Here is a 15258-nt window from a genome sequence, read left to right on the forward strand (position 1 = left end):
ACTCTCATAAGCATTATTGCGCAGTGCTGGCATTACCGCACAGTACCATCACTGCACATATTTTCCCGATGCTTCTGCACCATAGCAGTGAGCTACAGTACAGTATCTCATTGCTACTGCACCATAATGACTCATGTAGACACACCCAGTATCACCTTATTGCACCATTAATCTTAATGTTACTACTTCACAGAGTAAAGTTCTCCTTTAGGGTCAAGACCCCCATTGATTTCAATAGGCCAGAATATTTCACTGGATAAATATAAAGGTAGATATGGGTTTTCCAAATGATGATCACAAGTACTAAGGTCAAGGTCCAGGGTCAGATCTAAGGGGTGCGATTGTACTCCCCTTCAACTGGACTGCACATGTGCAGTGAGCTCTCTGAGTTCACCAGCTTCTCAGTGTGGTTTCTGCTGGAACCACTGCTTTGGTATGGCTCCAGAAACATAGAGGAAAACACTGCTACTAATTATCCCTTTCTCCCCCTTTCCCCCTATCTTCCTATTAAAACAGAGCCACTACAGAGTGGGTGCCCCAGGGAAAATGATGTGCCATCATAGCTAATCCCTGTTCTGCTCCACTGAAATGAATAGCTAATGTTATGAATGGCCAGTTACCACAGACATTTTAACTACCGATGACAGTTTTCAGGACTGAGCACTGATTTTCGGTGACTTCCACTTGGTCTCTCAGAAACAGGCACCCTAACCTTGAGGAACCCCAAAATCCCTGGCCAGCTAAGAGTTCCAAGTGTGAGATGGCTCTGCGATACCAAAGCTGTTTCCACCACATCTCCCCAAGTCCCTAAAGAAGCAGTAGACTTCCTTGATGTTAGACCATGTCCTCTAAAGCACCCAGGGACATACAGAATGAAAAGCGGAAAGCTGGTGAAATAATCGTCGGCTAAGAAAAAAGGAACAAAACTGAAGCAAGCAGCCAAGAGAATATTGTCCATTACGTATTTCACGGTGCTATTGTTTTCACAGTACAGTGGTTCCTTTAAAAATTGTTTCTTTCTATTATGCATCAACAGAGAAGTTAAAAAGCATTCTTACCGGCAAAGTGTCTCTATGGTGCACTTAGAAAACAGCTAAAGCTCTTTGAATGGGAAAGAAGCAAGCACAAAATCAGCCCTGCAGTTACAGCGCTTCTCTGTAAGCAATCTTAGGTCAAGCTGTAATGGTGGCATGCACTGTAGCTACATTGCACAAAAACAGCTGAGCAAAGTATTAAATAATACCAAAAAAAATGGTACTGTTGTTTTCTCTGAATCATTTAAAAACTTGAACGATTTAACTGTTACTGACTTGCAACTCGCTAGTTGTCACACAGTGGTGAAAGTAACCATGTGCTCTTGTCATTGCTCCTCTGGTCTTCCTTCTCTTTTCTCCTCCACTTGTCTATGTTCATGTCCATGTCTTGTCTTATTTAGATAAGAAACTCTTTGGAACAGGGACATTATATTAGCACTAGTGTATGGTTTTCGAATCAGGTGTGAGATGGGCTTCAAGAGATAAATGTGAGCTAATGCTCACCCACTTAAATGCAATGCTGTGAAAATCAATTCAGGTTCAAATCTCTCTGAGATGCCTTGGTAGAGGGCTCCATAGAATAAAGTTAGAGTATATACCAGAGACTCTACTGTAACCCTAGGAAGAAGTTTTGAATTCTAGCAGTTACTCCAGAGGAACAGATTTGTGGCATAGAAATAATCTGTTTGGGGAAGTAACAGCATGAAACAAACAAAAAATCTCTGTACTTTTGTATTATAAATAGGGGTGCACTACATTCTCAGTCCATCCCTATTCAGTATCTCATCTAGTTTTGAACAACTAGTACAAGAAAATAGGTTGGAGCTTTTCTTCAGGGTAATAGTGAACAAGTGACAATCCAGAACTCAACAAGAAACCAGTAAATGAAAACTGGATATCTACAGTAATTGCCACATCAGGATACATGAGCCACTGAAGTAAGAAACCACATCCAATGGTATTCACAGTGGGATATTAAAGCTCTTCTTTTTATTATCTGTAGCTGACAAAATTATTCTTCAGAAAGACCTTCCCATTGCAGTTCATGATGTTTTTATTCTTCGTAGCGGTGAAGGAATAAGCAAGGTCTGACATAGTGGTGGAGCAGGTTTCCATCTGTCTAGATTTTTCACCTCATTCCTTTCCCTTGCTAATTCCTTCTGTTTCTCCTTTACATGATAGGGAACACTGAGGACAGGAAAAAAGCAAGTGAGGCAATAGCAAGGTCTCTTTGTACAAGTGGCATGACTATCCAGATTGCTCCATCTAACAAAGTTGGAACATTTTAACCTCTCCAAATACAGATCTGTGTAAAAGATCCAACTAAAGCGTTCCTTTTACTAAGATGGCTTCTAAAAAAATATGAGGTCTATTATCTGTTGAAAGTTATTCATGATTTGATATTTCAAAAGGAAAAATAGGAATTTAACACATTTTCTCCCATGTATCTCAAAGCACATCAGTAAGTGACAAACGCCAGAGACTCCCCAATCCCTCTGCCTGTAGAAGGATGACTGTGCCCAAAAACTTTGTAAGAACTTTTTTCCAACTACTCAGTTGGTCTTAATAAAAGATATCACATCTATCCAAAGATGTTTGCCTGACAAACCAGATCCCCAGCTGCTGTGAAGTGACACAGCTCTATTGGTTTAATTTGTTACTCTTTTTGAATTAAGATCAATCAAATTATGCCAGCCGACAGGTGAAATGGATCATTTTAACCCACATTGTTAAGGAAACAAATGATAAAGTTATAAATTATAAAAATAAGTTCTTTATAATAGGAAGTGTCATACATCCTTAACCAGCCTCAGTACCACTAGCTCGAATCAGGTACCTCTAGTATTAGGTACCTCTAGTATCTCAGATATTGCCATATAACTTTGGAAACTTCTCATCCCCAAGGGGCAGACATTCAGGTCCAGTGAAAATACATTTCAATTGACTTCAGTGGATTTATGTTGTTCTACACCTGACGATGTAGCCTGGAGCATCTTAGAAGCTCCTATGTAAACAAGATCTCTAAGAAACCTGCTTCATCAATTATTAAAAATTGACGAGGTGATGTCAAAACAGAGGGGTATTTATTTAACCAGAAAAAAAGGACTCCTTTCCAAGCAGTTTCCTTCTGGTTTGGGACTGGGCAAAGTAAAAATAGGGAAAGCAACGCAACTGAAAGACACATAGGGTGCATCCAGAAAAGCATGCACGTGCCTCTTGCCCTGCCTCAAACCCCTTTGAGACGGGGCAACAGGCACATGTGGGAATGAAAAAAATGTTTCCCGCGCTGCAAGTTTTCAGCATGGGGAGAAAATGAGACCCCTGGATATCCAGGGGTCTAAAAAAAATTGAAGTTTAAAAAAGCGGAGCAACCAGAGGCTGGATCCTCCATGGAGACACTCTGGCTGCCAGAGCATCTCTATAGTTGGCCCTTGCCCTGGTGCTGAAACACGTGGCTGGCCAAGCCACATGTTTCAGCACCAGAGCTCCAGTGCCTGGGACCCTGCCCGCACAGTGCGGGACAGGGTGACAGCCCCAGCGGCCCCAGCCCCGGCCCTGCTGCCCCCCCCACTGCCCTGTGCTGCCGGGGGGGGCTCTGCCAGGAGGCCCCAGAGCCCCCCCACCCCTGCTTCTTGGGTAAGCAGAGGCTTTTTTTCCCCATTCTTTTTCTGTTTTTTTCCTGGAGGTTTTTTAACTGACAGTGCCTGGGGTGGTGGAGGTATCCTTGGGGGCCTGAGGATGCAAACTGGGGGGTGAGGCTGGGTGGGGCAGTCATTGAGGGGTCTGCAGCAGCTGGTGGGGGATGGGGCCAGGTGGGACAGTAAATGGGGGGCTGGAGTGGGGCATGTGGGCCTTGCAGGGGGGCTAATATCCCTGTGGGGGGCACTTGGCCCCTGTTGGGGGGCCATACCCCTTGTCTGGGGGCCAAATCCCTTGTTGGGGGGCTGAACCCCTTGTTGGGGGGCTGAACCCCTTGTGTGGGGGCCAAAGCCCTTGTTGGGGGGCTGAACCCTTTGTGTGGGTGCCAAATCCCCTGTTGGGGGGCTGAATCCCCTGTTGGGGGGCCGTAGCCCTTGTGTGGGGGTTGAATCCCCTGTTGGGGGGGCTGAACCCCTTGTGTGGGGGCCAAATCCCTTGTTTGGGGTGGCATTACTCCTTGTGTGGGGGCCAAATCCTCTGATGGGGAGTTGTAACCCCTGTGTGGGGGCCATTGCAGCAAAATATGTTTTCATGAATTCTTGAAACACGTATTTAGAGTTCACTTTATTATTATGATAAGAGACTTGCTTTAACACTGTAGATATAGCAATAAAACATTGTCCAGCTGATCACTGTCTCTGTCTCTCTCTTTATAGTGGTCTTCTGTTTTACTTGTGGAGGAACATGGATTTGGGGGTATTTTACAGAGTGACTTTGGGATTTTTTTATCAGGGATTTTTCAGTTTTCCAATAGGGAACACCAGAATTCCTGCTAGGGAGGCCAGTGGCAGGACCCTGCCTGCTCAGAGCTAGCACCTTGGACCCAGCTGTCTGTGGCTGACCTCCTGGCATGGGGCCAGGAGGACATGCTTTGACAGTTCAAAGCAGGCCACCACACCCGGAACATCTTCTGGGCGATAGCTGCCCAGATGGCTGGGCAGGGGGCACATGTGGCACTAGTGCTGCAAAGAGGCCAACCCTGCAACCACAGCCCACTGTCAGCTGGTCCAGAGGGGCCTTTACTAACTGTGCAGTCCCCATCTGGATCTGGCAGGTGGCAGCAGGTCACAGCCAGGCAGCAGCCTCCACTGCCAGACTGCTGCAGTGGGTAGAGGATGCAGGGAACTCTCAGGGCTGCTTCAGCAGTCCAGCTGGCACAAGGGGTAGTGTCCCCAGGTACCAACTGGCTGGGCCCCAGAAGCTCCTGAGAGCTAGTAGCCCTAAGCTACTTGACAGGCCAGCTTTTTATACTGCTGGGGCCAGGTGCTGGCCCCTGCCTCTAGCTCCCCCTGGCAGCAGATCCAGGAGCCAGGAAGGGTTATTTTGCCCCAAGTGGTACAATCTGCCCCACACTGAAGTGCATGTCTGAGCATGTGCACTGAAGCAAATAGCCCCAGCTCAAATTTGCACCACCTCTATTTGAGCTGCTGCAAGCGCACATGCTTGCATGTGTGGACGCACCCATAGATGCCTACCCTTGAACTTTTGCCCATAACAAGAGTCATGCACTAGAAAACTTGTGCACATGATTTTGTTGGCATGCATGTATCATTTTCATGAAGTTTATAGAGCAACAGCAGTTTTTTTTCACAATGGGTAATTTGCAAATGTGGGAAGATGTGTTTTATGACCAATGAATTAAAGTATTTACAAATCATTACATGCAAGGAGAACTATCAGCATCTTTGCAGCTTCTGTGGGGTTCTTAAAATGTATCGAACACCAAAAAAAAGCTCAAAAAGGAGAAAACAGAGCTGCTCTTGGCAGTGTCATCCAGAATGAAGTCCTGAGAGCAGACAGCTGACAATAACGTTTAGCTTTAACTGCAATCTGGTCCTAAAAGTAAAACTCTTTGCCCAAACATTTTAATATTTATTTGATTTTTTAATACTATTTGAATTTAGTGATCATGAAAGGCACCAGCTTGATAAACTTAGGGAATGAAGGTCCCATTTTTACCCAGATTCAGCAGAGGCAGCAGCATACGTGGCTTGACGAACTCAAGGGACTTCCATAGTCATTCAAAATCCAGGGGATATTAGAGCTGGATTTCTCTGCTCAGGATGGCTACAAGGTTGCTAATGAATTGTTTTTATTCATGTTTTGTCCCGAATGTGTTAAGCTACAGACTGGCAGGCATTCATGTGTGCACATGCACATGCCTTCTCCAGCTCCCCTGCTTATCTCCCATCAGCTTCTAGAAACAGCCATTCGTACCAATATCACTGCATTCATGCTATGGAGACTGCAGCATTCATGCTATGGAGATTGCAGCTATACTACTGCAGTATAGCTACAATAGCAACATTGCAGCTATACTGCTACTCGTGTAGTAGTAAAGCTAAGGAGACACACAGGGCATGTCTACATGTGCATTTATGTGGCTTAAATTTACTGCACAGTAATTAGTTACTGCCAAAGACAGTAACTTATCATTTATTTTGCCAACAACCTAAGTCAGGAGACACATTAATAGAAGGGCAGAAACACAAGTCCCACCTGGACTCAGGGAGTGTACCCCCCGCTTTTTCTTTTTTTCATCTGTCAATATTATTAAAGACAAACAATATTCTTATGATACAGTGGTGACACTGCTTTTCCTGAATAATAGCTTGCCCAGGCAGCATCAGACAATGGTGACACCTGTCATTGTATTCCCTATATTAAACCCACCCATTCAGATATTTGAGTAAAAAAATTAGCTCTTTTTAGAGCCCTAGCATGGAGCTATTGTGCCATGAACTGTGCACACCTATCCTAAGGAACTGTGCTCACCTTAAAATGTTTACAGACTAACTCCACAAGACAATAACCAGTCTGACAGAGCTGAGGAGGCATGAATTTCAAATCCCAGTTAAGGAGCACTACTGTAAATACGGTACATGATAGGAGCAAAGAATCATGGTTCTTTTTGTACATAACTAAGGGTGTAGGTGCAGCATATGTTTACCCCAGAGTATTCTCAATTTACTCCTTAGGCAAAACGTAGCAGACAAATATAACACAGCATTTACTCCAGAGGGACGACCTTAAAAATTCTCAAGGGGTTAAAATGTTCTGTAGAAAGAAGAGATTCCCTGCTACACTTCCTGAGTTAGAGGATGTTTGCAGGGGCTCAGTGTATCCATACACACCCTATCTGCTCATTCTTATGAAACCCAGTTGGACTTCTCCAGACACAAGACCTTATTTACACCACTTAAATCCATTGATTCTGACTGAATTACTCCATGACTTTTCCAAGGGCAAGAATGGTCAGAATCCAGCCCCATGTATTCATAGCTGTTGCCTGTGCTTCAATGCAGATACTTACCAAGGAATCTGTGGCAAATGCTGAAGAGGGATAAATGTATCTACTCTCTTTTTATACTTTTCACTGTAAAAAAAAAGGAAGAGAGAAAAAGAGAGAAAAAGAAGAAGAAAGAGTCATAAAGCTGCTAAATCTTTCTATAGAGGCATGTCAATATTTGGCTCCCTTTCAGTAAAGTGTGTGTGTTAATATTCATTAAAAATACTGAATTCCAAGTGTACTCTATTATAGAATTCTATCAACCGCTTCAATTCACACATTAATAACCAAATCCATATGTCTTTTCCAGATAGCATATTCCTCACTGTTATTGGTCTATTGGGGTGTGTTGTCCACACTCTACAACAAGCAATTTTCACTCTGTATTTCATCTTGGATTTGGAGGTTCTCTCTTTCACCCAAAGCACATAAGCACCTGGGCACTTTTAAATACTCAGCGAGCACCACTGATTTCAATGGGATTTTTCAGAGGCTTAAAGTTATAATAGGTGCTTAAATCCCTTGTTGAATCAGGGCTGAAGTCTCCATGAAAGCCATCCTGCTTATTTTGTCCATACACCTTGGACCTTGTTTCAAGCTTAGCACTGCACTGCAGACATGTGCCTTCGATCTGGAGAAAACAGTCCTTCTTCACCACTACCTATATAACCTGGCTCTTAATACCCTTTCTCCAATTCTTCCTTAACTCTGACATTTTTTGTTACCACGTCTCTGTCACAGCATCTTTGGCTGTAATTAGGGCTGTACAAAGCATCGGTTGCTGATTCGATTCGCCGGGGACTTGGCCCGATTCAATGGCCAAATCTCTGAATCCGAATCGAATCAGAAGACCCTTTAATCTCTCTGAACCAAATTGGAACCCTCCGATTTCAGATCCGGCCTGAGGGCTATATGTTTGACACCACTGGTCTGGTGCCTCCACTCCCTGAAAACGTTTCTGGGCTTTTTCATTAATTATGCATCATCACCATGTAGTATATGGTGGCCAGGGTTTTTAAATCAAATATTGTTCCATTTCAGGTTCCTGTATTCAGTAATAATATATTACATATAACCATTTAATACATGATTATGTATTTAACACTAAGAAATTGCATCCAGATTATGAACATACCATCCAAAATTCACCACTGGCCTCGTTGATCCGAATCTGTGAAAGTCCAAACTGTGTTCTGGACACTTGTAGCAGTTGTCACAAGGGGTTGCCATGGGGATGCCATTTCTGCAGTCAATTTCTGACCGGGTTATAACAAAAAAAGAAATTATTTCCTTAACACGCAAGTTATGCTGGATAAATTTGGGAGCTAGACCAAAGCTGAGGAGACTGAGGCTAGCAAAGCAAAACTGGAGCCCCAAGAGGGGCTGCAGCCAAGTCAGGGCTGAGGTCCAGGAGCTGAGGTCTCAGACAGTGGACCAGGGCTGAGAGCTTGGACAAAGAAAAGAGGGGCAAGACCGGGATGCTTGTGGGGGGGCAAGGCCAACAGATGCCTGGAAGCCCAAGGGGGTGGCCCCTTAAAAGGGAAGCACCCCAAAGGAAGTGGAAACCCCCAGGTGTGAGACAGACCTAGAAGCAAGGACCAAGCTGGCTGGCAAAGGAGTCAGAGGAGCTGCTCCCAGCCCCAGGGGCCACCTCCTCAATAAACCAAACCGTACCATCCAAGGTATGGCAGCGAGAGACTGGAGGTGAGGTGGGGCCAGACCCCAGAGGGGTGGCACGCCCATGAGCCCTGTTACAATAATGTAAGGGCAGGATTTCTTTCACAAGAAAGATTCTGGGTTGAAACCCTGAGAGATGGACAGTGACAGCACAAGCTTCGTCATTGTATCACCACCTCGGGTATAATGTAGAGGAGCCACCTGCAAGAGGTATGTCATGTCCATGCTATTCTATTTTCTAAAGGTCCAATAATCTCAGATAAGAGACAGGTGCTGCATATTTTAGGCAACAAGTATGGAAGTGTTACAACCTTGGTTATGCTGCTTGTACAGACATTTTACTGGCTTTTTTTTACATCTTCCCTTTGTCATCATAGTTGATGTTCTCTTCATATAAGTAATACTCCACCATATTTTTATGCAGGAAGGCAGAGCCTGCAGTAGCTAGAACAGTAGATTTGTGACTTGGTACCATAGTGGTCTGACTCACCATTACATCTGTACAGCGTGACGCTGGTGTGATGCCACTGACTTCAATAGGACTTTCAATGGAGTTAGACCAGCATACAATGGCTCAGTGCAGTTGGTCCTGTTCCAAGCTGTGCCCCTGTCTTAATAATGTTGAGACCTAGTGAGCCAGTTCTTCAGCTGGGATAAGTTGGCATAACTGATGAAAGGAGTTATAGTGCTTCTCCTTAGCTGAAGATCCGGCTCAAAAGATCTCTGCCTCGGTTGGCAGTCCTTTAAGGCTTGCCAAGACTGCAGGCACCCAGGTACACTTCAATAGCTATAACATACTGTCTGGTTCCTGGATGCATGGTGTTATACATGCACAAAGCATTACTATAGTTATGCAAAGTTCCTCAGGGTTGTGGATGGAAAGGACCTCCTTGTTATAGCAATCAAAAAAGGACACAGAGGCTTGTGACAGCTTTGATTCTCCCTTGTTTTGAGGACCAACCTTGGTGTCCATAGTCAGACAAAACTGTCATGGACTTGCATAAGAGAGGCTTGACTTACATAAAAAATAAGTTAGAAGCTCAGGATTTTAGTTCCTCAGGAACTTCTGAGTTTAAAAAAAAATGTCTATCTATTATGGCTACAAAATATATTTCCTGGGAAGGCCATAAACTCTGCATTATCTGTTAGGCAGATAGGCCAAACTCTTGGGGCACTCTTTAGCCAGCCCAGCTCTTGATATATCAATTAACCATTACTTCTGAACATCCTGGTTCTTTTAAAACAATTAATTGGAAATGCCTGAACTAAATTAAAGATAAACTATCAATTGCATTTCTGCTATGTTCCATTATTGCCCTCACTAAATCTAGATTCCACAACGGCGTGTCGTCTATAGTGTTAATTACCCTATTGCTCAAAAATATATGCTTAATTATTCGTGTCAAATGACATCGTCACATTTAATCATGCAAACTATAAAGCATCACTAATTCATGATTTAAACCATTTACTTCTCTTGAATCTAAGACACTATATCTGGACTGATAACAACAACAAACACATTAGCTACAGTGTCTTTCTGTAGCCTTGCATAAGATTCCCTCTCAGTGAAGAGCAATGAGCTCCCCAGCCATTTGATAGGTTACTCCATCTCTTGCTACTATTGACTTGAACAAAATAGACAGTGTAAAAATGTATTTATGCTGTACAAACTGGTTTAGAAAGCTTAGAGGGGCTTTTAGTGCTCCAAGAGCATGTTCACACCTTTATCCTGGAGTGAGTTGGAGGCTTGTTCTCAATTCCCCTGACCCTTGTGACGGCCTCTCCACTATGCTTCAGCAGCAGGAAGGAAATGCAGAGCAGAAACAAGTAGTGGGCTGCCGGCTTTCTAGAACAGGAATCTCAAAATAATCCCTTCTAGCAATCACACTTACTACTTGTCTGCCCATAAATAGTTGGCTCTAACTATGAGCAATAGATAAAGTGGGATGTAGAAGAGCTGGAGATAGATTTCCTGTGATTACACCCTCATACTCGCAGGTGAGCTGTGAACACATTGCAAGGGGGATTCAACCCTAGGCCCTGATATTCAGCTTTGAGGCTTAGACTGCACTGCTGATGAGTTAAGAGACTGTTAAAAGAAATGGCTCGTGGGTTTGGGCGTATGTCACAATATGCAAAGATGCCAATATAACTGCAAAGATGCCAATCCAAATAATTGATCCAGATAATGGATTGGACGTACAGTATGATTGTGTTATGAGACAGCGTTTTCCTTAAAGAATCAAGAAGTGAATAGGAGGAAGGGGAAGGTAGATGTTACGATTACCCTGTGTAAGATATGGACCAAGATGTTAAACCATGACTTGTTATTTAAATGAAGGATGTCCAATTCTGAGACACCTTAAAGAGTGTTGATTTCCCCCCTCACACACCCCCACACGCCCTGACAATGCTACACAGCTGCCTTTTGCAGATCAAACATTTCCAGCAGTCAAAACATTTTTTGCTTTCGAAAATCTTAATCTGGACATCTTAGGTTAGGCGCCTACACCGCATTTAGAAAACTATCCTGGCAAACATTAAGAGTGCACACAACTCCTGGATGCTTAGCTGCTCTACAACTCAAGCTACTAATTTAAATGCCTAAATATGGATGTAGGATCTATTTTAGCCATCCAGGTTTTAAAACAGCAGTCTACATACACATTGTATTGCATGTCCTAGTGAACTGAGTACTGATGATTCTGTTTTAAACCAGCAGTTTGATCCAGATGGTAACCAGAACAAACCATTAATTTTTGCCATCATTTTAATCCCAGTAGTAATACTGATCTATACCCCAGGAATAATATATATGAACTTAGGCCCTTCCCTTTACCACACTTGCACAAACCTTTACCATGCTTGCACAAGACATAATGAACCTGTGACTTTTTTCTCAAGCAACAAGTTCAATATATGAAGGCTGCCAAAGTCTTTTACATAGAAAAGTCTTAGAATTAGCAAACACTCTAGGATTTACCATGTTTTTTTCTCCCCAAACACATTTCCAAGGTCCTTTCTGATGCAGAGGTTTTGTTTCGGAGGAAACTGCCGTTAAAGACGCATCGTTTCCCGATATGATATGTATGAAGACCAAACCGTGGATAAAAAGTCCATTCTAAAGCCAGTTTTGTCTTGTTTTCTGAAACAAAAGTCAAACACATAAGGAGTGGTGATGAATAAAGCATCTTCTACTGGCCATTGTCTAATCAAAGATACCTGATTAGACAGACCTCTGAGTTGACCTCATACAGGAATTACTATGATTCTATGCAAAAATGCACAGTTCGAGACAGTGGACAGATCTGAGTACTGGAATATAGATAAATGTAAAATGGTTGTATAGTTTGGCCTCCTAAGCTATATAACAATGAACCAAATGGGAAACAGTACTAGCTCTCATTCCCACCCGAATTGCAGTTCTGCCAATGTCTAAATTAGCATAGTAGACAATCTCATAATATATGCTGCTTCCTCCATTTACCATCCCTACTTTCTTAGAGGTGTCCCTGATCTGCTTCAGACCTTTCTTCAATGCTCCCTTATTTCTGCTGATTTTCAGCCACTTATCATCGCGTAGTGCTGTAGACTCCCTGGCTTTGCATCTGGTTATACCAATGCCAAACAAAAAAGCCTGTCCCCCAGCCTCAAGGAAAAATATCAGAGCCCAGACAGTCACTATCTTGAAAACATAATGGACCAGCCATCCTCCCTGCCAAGGTGTTACATCCCTTCATCTTTTTTTCACTTCCTGTCTCTCCTTGTCATCTGCTAGATGCCTTCTTTAGGCATCCAGAATTTGGCACAAAACCTTGTGGATACTGGGGCACGGAAGATGAAGAGGTCTGTATTTACTGTGTTCAAAATGCTAAAGTAATTGTTAGATTGCTAGGAGCTTCCTTCTTGTTTTACTTGGCTAAGTGTTTTAAACTTAAAACACTTGTCTTGAGCCAAGGTTTGTTCAACACTGCAAGTAAAGTATTTCGTCTTGGCGCTCTTTACAGTTTACTCACGTGTGGGAGATTCCAGCAAAGTGATCTTCTCAGGAGACCTACTACACTGCAGAGCAGTTGCTGCTGAGTTAGTGTTGGGGAGTGGAGCATCTGAAGAGCCAGGAGCGGATAAAGAGGAAGGCCTGGACTTCAACTCCAGGTCAAGCTCAAGGCCATGGCTAATATAAAAAATAAAATGAGAGAAGGTCAGCTATTTCCTGGTAATCCCTGAAATGGAGCAGCAATGATGGAACAACTCTTAGTTTTGCACATACTTGGAACAACAAGAGTCTTCAGAGTGGATGCAAGGTCTGTCAAGACTGTCTTGACTTGCAATATGGTGAGATGCATGCTGGTGGCCATGAAGTCTGTAGTATTTCGTTGTTTGGCTGCTGAGTTCAGGATGCTGGAGAGATTTGATGCCTTGAGGTCCTGTAATAGAGACACCTGATTGGTCATAACTCCTTTTTTGAGTTATGACCCCTGCCTGATCTGAAATGGGTAAGCATCAAGGAAGGGGTCCCAGCTAAAAGTCATACTCTACACTCTATTCAACTACAATATACAATTATAAAAATACACAAAATAATAAGATGCAGTGTTACAAAATATAAGGTGCATAAACATCAAAAATAAACTTGACTCTTCAAAAGTCCCTGAAGCCCAGGCTGTCCCTAAGGCCTTGGATGCACTCCAGTGACTGGTGGGAGGAGAAAACCCTAATGCCCTTGGGCCTTCCACAAACCCCAATGAAGTCTATGAACTCAGGGCCCTGCTCTCCCTGGGATCTCCCCTCCAGGCGCCCTTTACTAGCCAGGAGGAATTTCCCCATCCTGTGATCAGATGAGTGCATAGCAAATCAAAATAAGAGTCTGCATTTTTCCTAATATTTACAACATTGACATTGGAAGCTTTTGCCCGTCACACACCAAAGTGCCTATTACCCCCAAAACGTTTCTGCAGCCTCGAGTATGTGTTTTCAACAGTATCAACAGACTTTCGCCCCCTGATGTCCAGTTTAACTAGATATGTAACTGTAACTAGAATCACATCCCTTAATTGCTGTTATAAGCCAGGCCTGATTGCTAAAGGTTTATCCCAGGCACTTTCCAAATACAGACAGCCCCTCAATTCCCCTGAAGCAGAGGAGCAAAATCCCATTTCTGCCATTGCAACCTGCTCTTGCCAAGCTGGTGAGGAAGTGAGAGAATGCCACCCTGCGGAGATAGGACATCATTGCACCGTGATCACATTTTTGTTCTGTGAAACATAACCGCAAATTATACCGGTCTGATAAAGAGGAGGTCGGAGGTCCAGATTCCTCTCCTTCAAATCAATTAAAAGCTGTTTCCATCAGGGAGTCAGGTCTTCCTACCTGCACTGTATGGTGTCTGGTACAACAAGATCCCAACCCGGGGGGGAATCTTTGGAAACTACCACCATTCAAATTACTCACAGGGCACATCGACACATTCATTAACGTGCCTTAAATACTGCGCGTTTAGTTGAGCACTTTCTTAATAAAGCACTAACTAAACGCACAGGATCTAAAGTTTCTGAGCAGTACCTGGCACATGGTTATTTAGTGACACTTACTGTGCATTAGCCTACTAACACTGCGCAGTAGGCTATTAGCACGGTTTTTGCCGTGACATGCTACTACGCAGTGCTATTACGCCAGTGCACAGTAATTGTCTCATGTAGACGTGCCCACAGAATAACACTGCTGGGACTACACTGGTGTAGTGATGTTCGTTATGGCCCGCAGAGGAAAGAAAAAGCCCCCCTAAGCTGTACCCATCTCTGAACCTTACCATCCTCCCCGTCTTCTTGTGATGTGCTGCCCGCAGATTGCACCATGTTATCTCCCTTGCCAGGATTTGGAAACCTAGCTCCGCTCCCCGTTACCACCATGCCTCTGCTACACCCGTGTCCCTGTGCAGTCTCGGGAGCTACTGAGACTGATGTGCAAGAGGAGCTGGGGTGGGAGTGGGGGTCCAGTGCTAACTTCCAGCTGAACAGCTTATTGTGTTGTCTCTTGGGTGTCAAGGAAACGGGAGATACCAACCTCCCCCAAATAATGGGGTGATCCCAAGAATCTGCTTCCTCCCCCAGTTTATTATGGCACCTCCCACAAGTGGTGAAGTTGCAGGCTCAGAGGTTTGGGCTCCTGTTGCCAGTCATGTTCTTCACTTGTGTCCTCATAAACTTGCTGAATGCATCACAAACAACAGGGCATACAAAAAACTAGAACTGTTGGTTCCAGAATGATACCTTTTATTAGACCGACTGGCAAATTGCAAGAAAATTGTCCTTTCCTGCAAGCTTTCGGGATCAAAGGCCCTTCATCAGGCTCTGGGAGAAAGTATAGCTGGTACAAGATGGTAAACAGTCACCATAGGTAGGAAATAAACTTCATTTTTGCACAGAGGGAGCTGAAGATGGCAGGGTGTCTCCCTCTGGGTCCATGACAGTGTCTTTGTGAGCTGTGCTGAGTAGTTCACAAACAAGGAATACACGATGCACATCCCAAACTAGGAAAGGCAAGACAATGGCTCGT

General features: G+C 43.8%; 1 protein-coding gene across 1 annotated transcript; it reads right to left on the bottom strand.

Moving 5' to 3' along the window:
* Positions 1-111: 111 nt before the first annotated feature.
* On the bottom strand, positions 112-14709 carry SPATS1 (spermatogenesis associated serine rich 1). Its single transcript, XM_019520993.1, has 7 exons — positions 14513-14709; positions 12974-13130; positions 12720-12877; positions 11687-11848; positions 8159-8279; positions 7048-7110; positions 112-2222 (listed from the first exon to the last, which is right to left on the bottom strand). The coding sequence occupies exons 1-7, from the start codon at positions 14610-14612 to the stop codon at positions 2078-2080; spliced, it is 906 nt and encodes a 301-aa protein (XP_019376538.1). The 5' UTR covers positions 14613-14709; the 3' UTR covers positions 112-2077.
* Positions 14710-15258: the final 549 nt, after the last annotated feature.

Source organism: Gavialis gangeticus, unplaced genomic scaffold (genome assembly GCF_001723915.1).
Source record: "Gavialis gangeticus isolate Ggan-Ray unplaced genomic scaffold, GavGan_comp1, whole genome shotgun sequence".
NCBI lineage: Eukaryota > Metazoa > Chordata > Crocodylia > Gavialidae > Gavialis > Gavialis gangeticus.

What these genes read in the sequence shown, in the direction of transcription:
- SPATS1 (XM_019520993.1), bottom strand. Translation starts at nt 14,612, where the DNA reads ATGGTGGTAACGGGGAGCGGAGCTAGGTTTCCAAATCCTGGCAAGGGA. An exon ending in GAAGACTCTTGTTGTTCCAA is followed by an intron (nt 12,878 to 12,973) that starts GTATGTGCAAAA and finishes TTTTTATATTAG; the next exon opens with CCATGGCCTTGAGCTTGACC. An exon ending in TTTGGGGAGAAAAAAACATG is followed by an intron (nt 8,280 to 11,686) that starts GTAAATCCTAGA and finishes TAACCCGGTCAG; the next exon opens with AAATTGACTGCAGAAATGGC.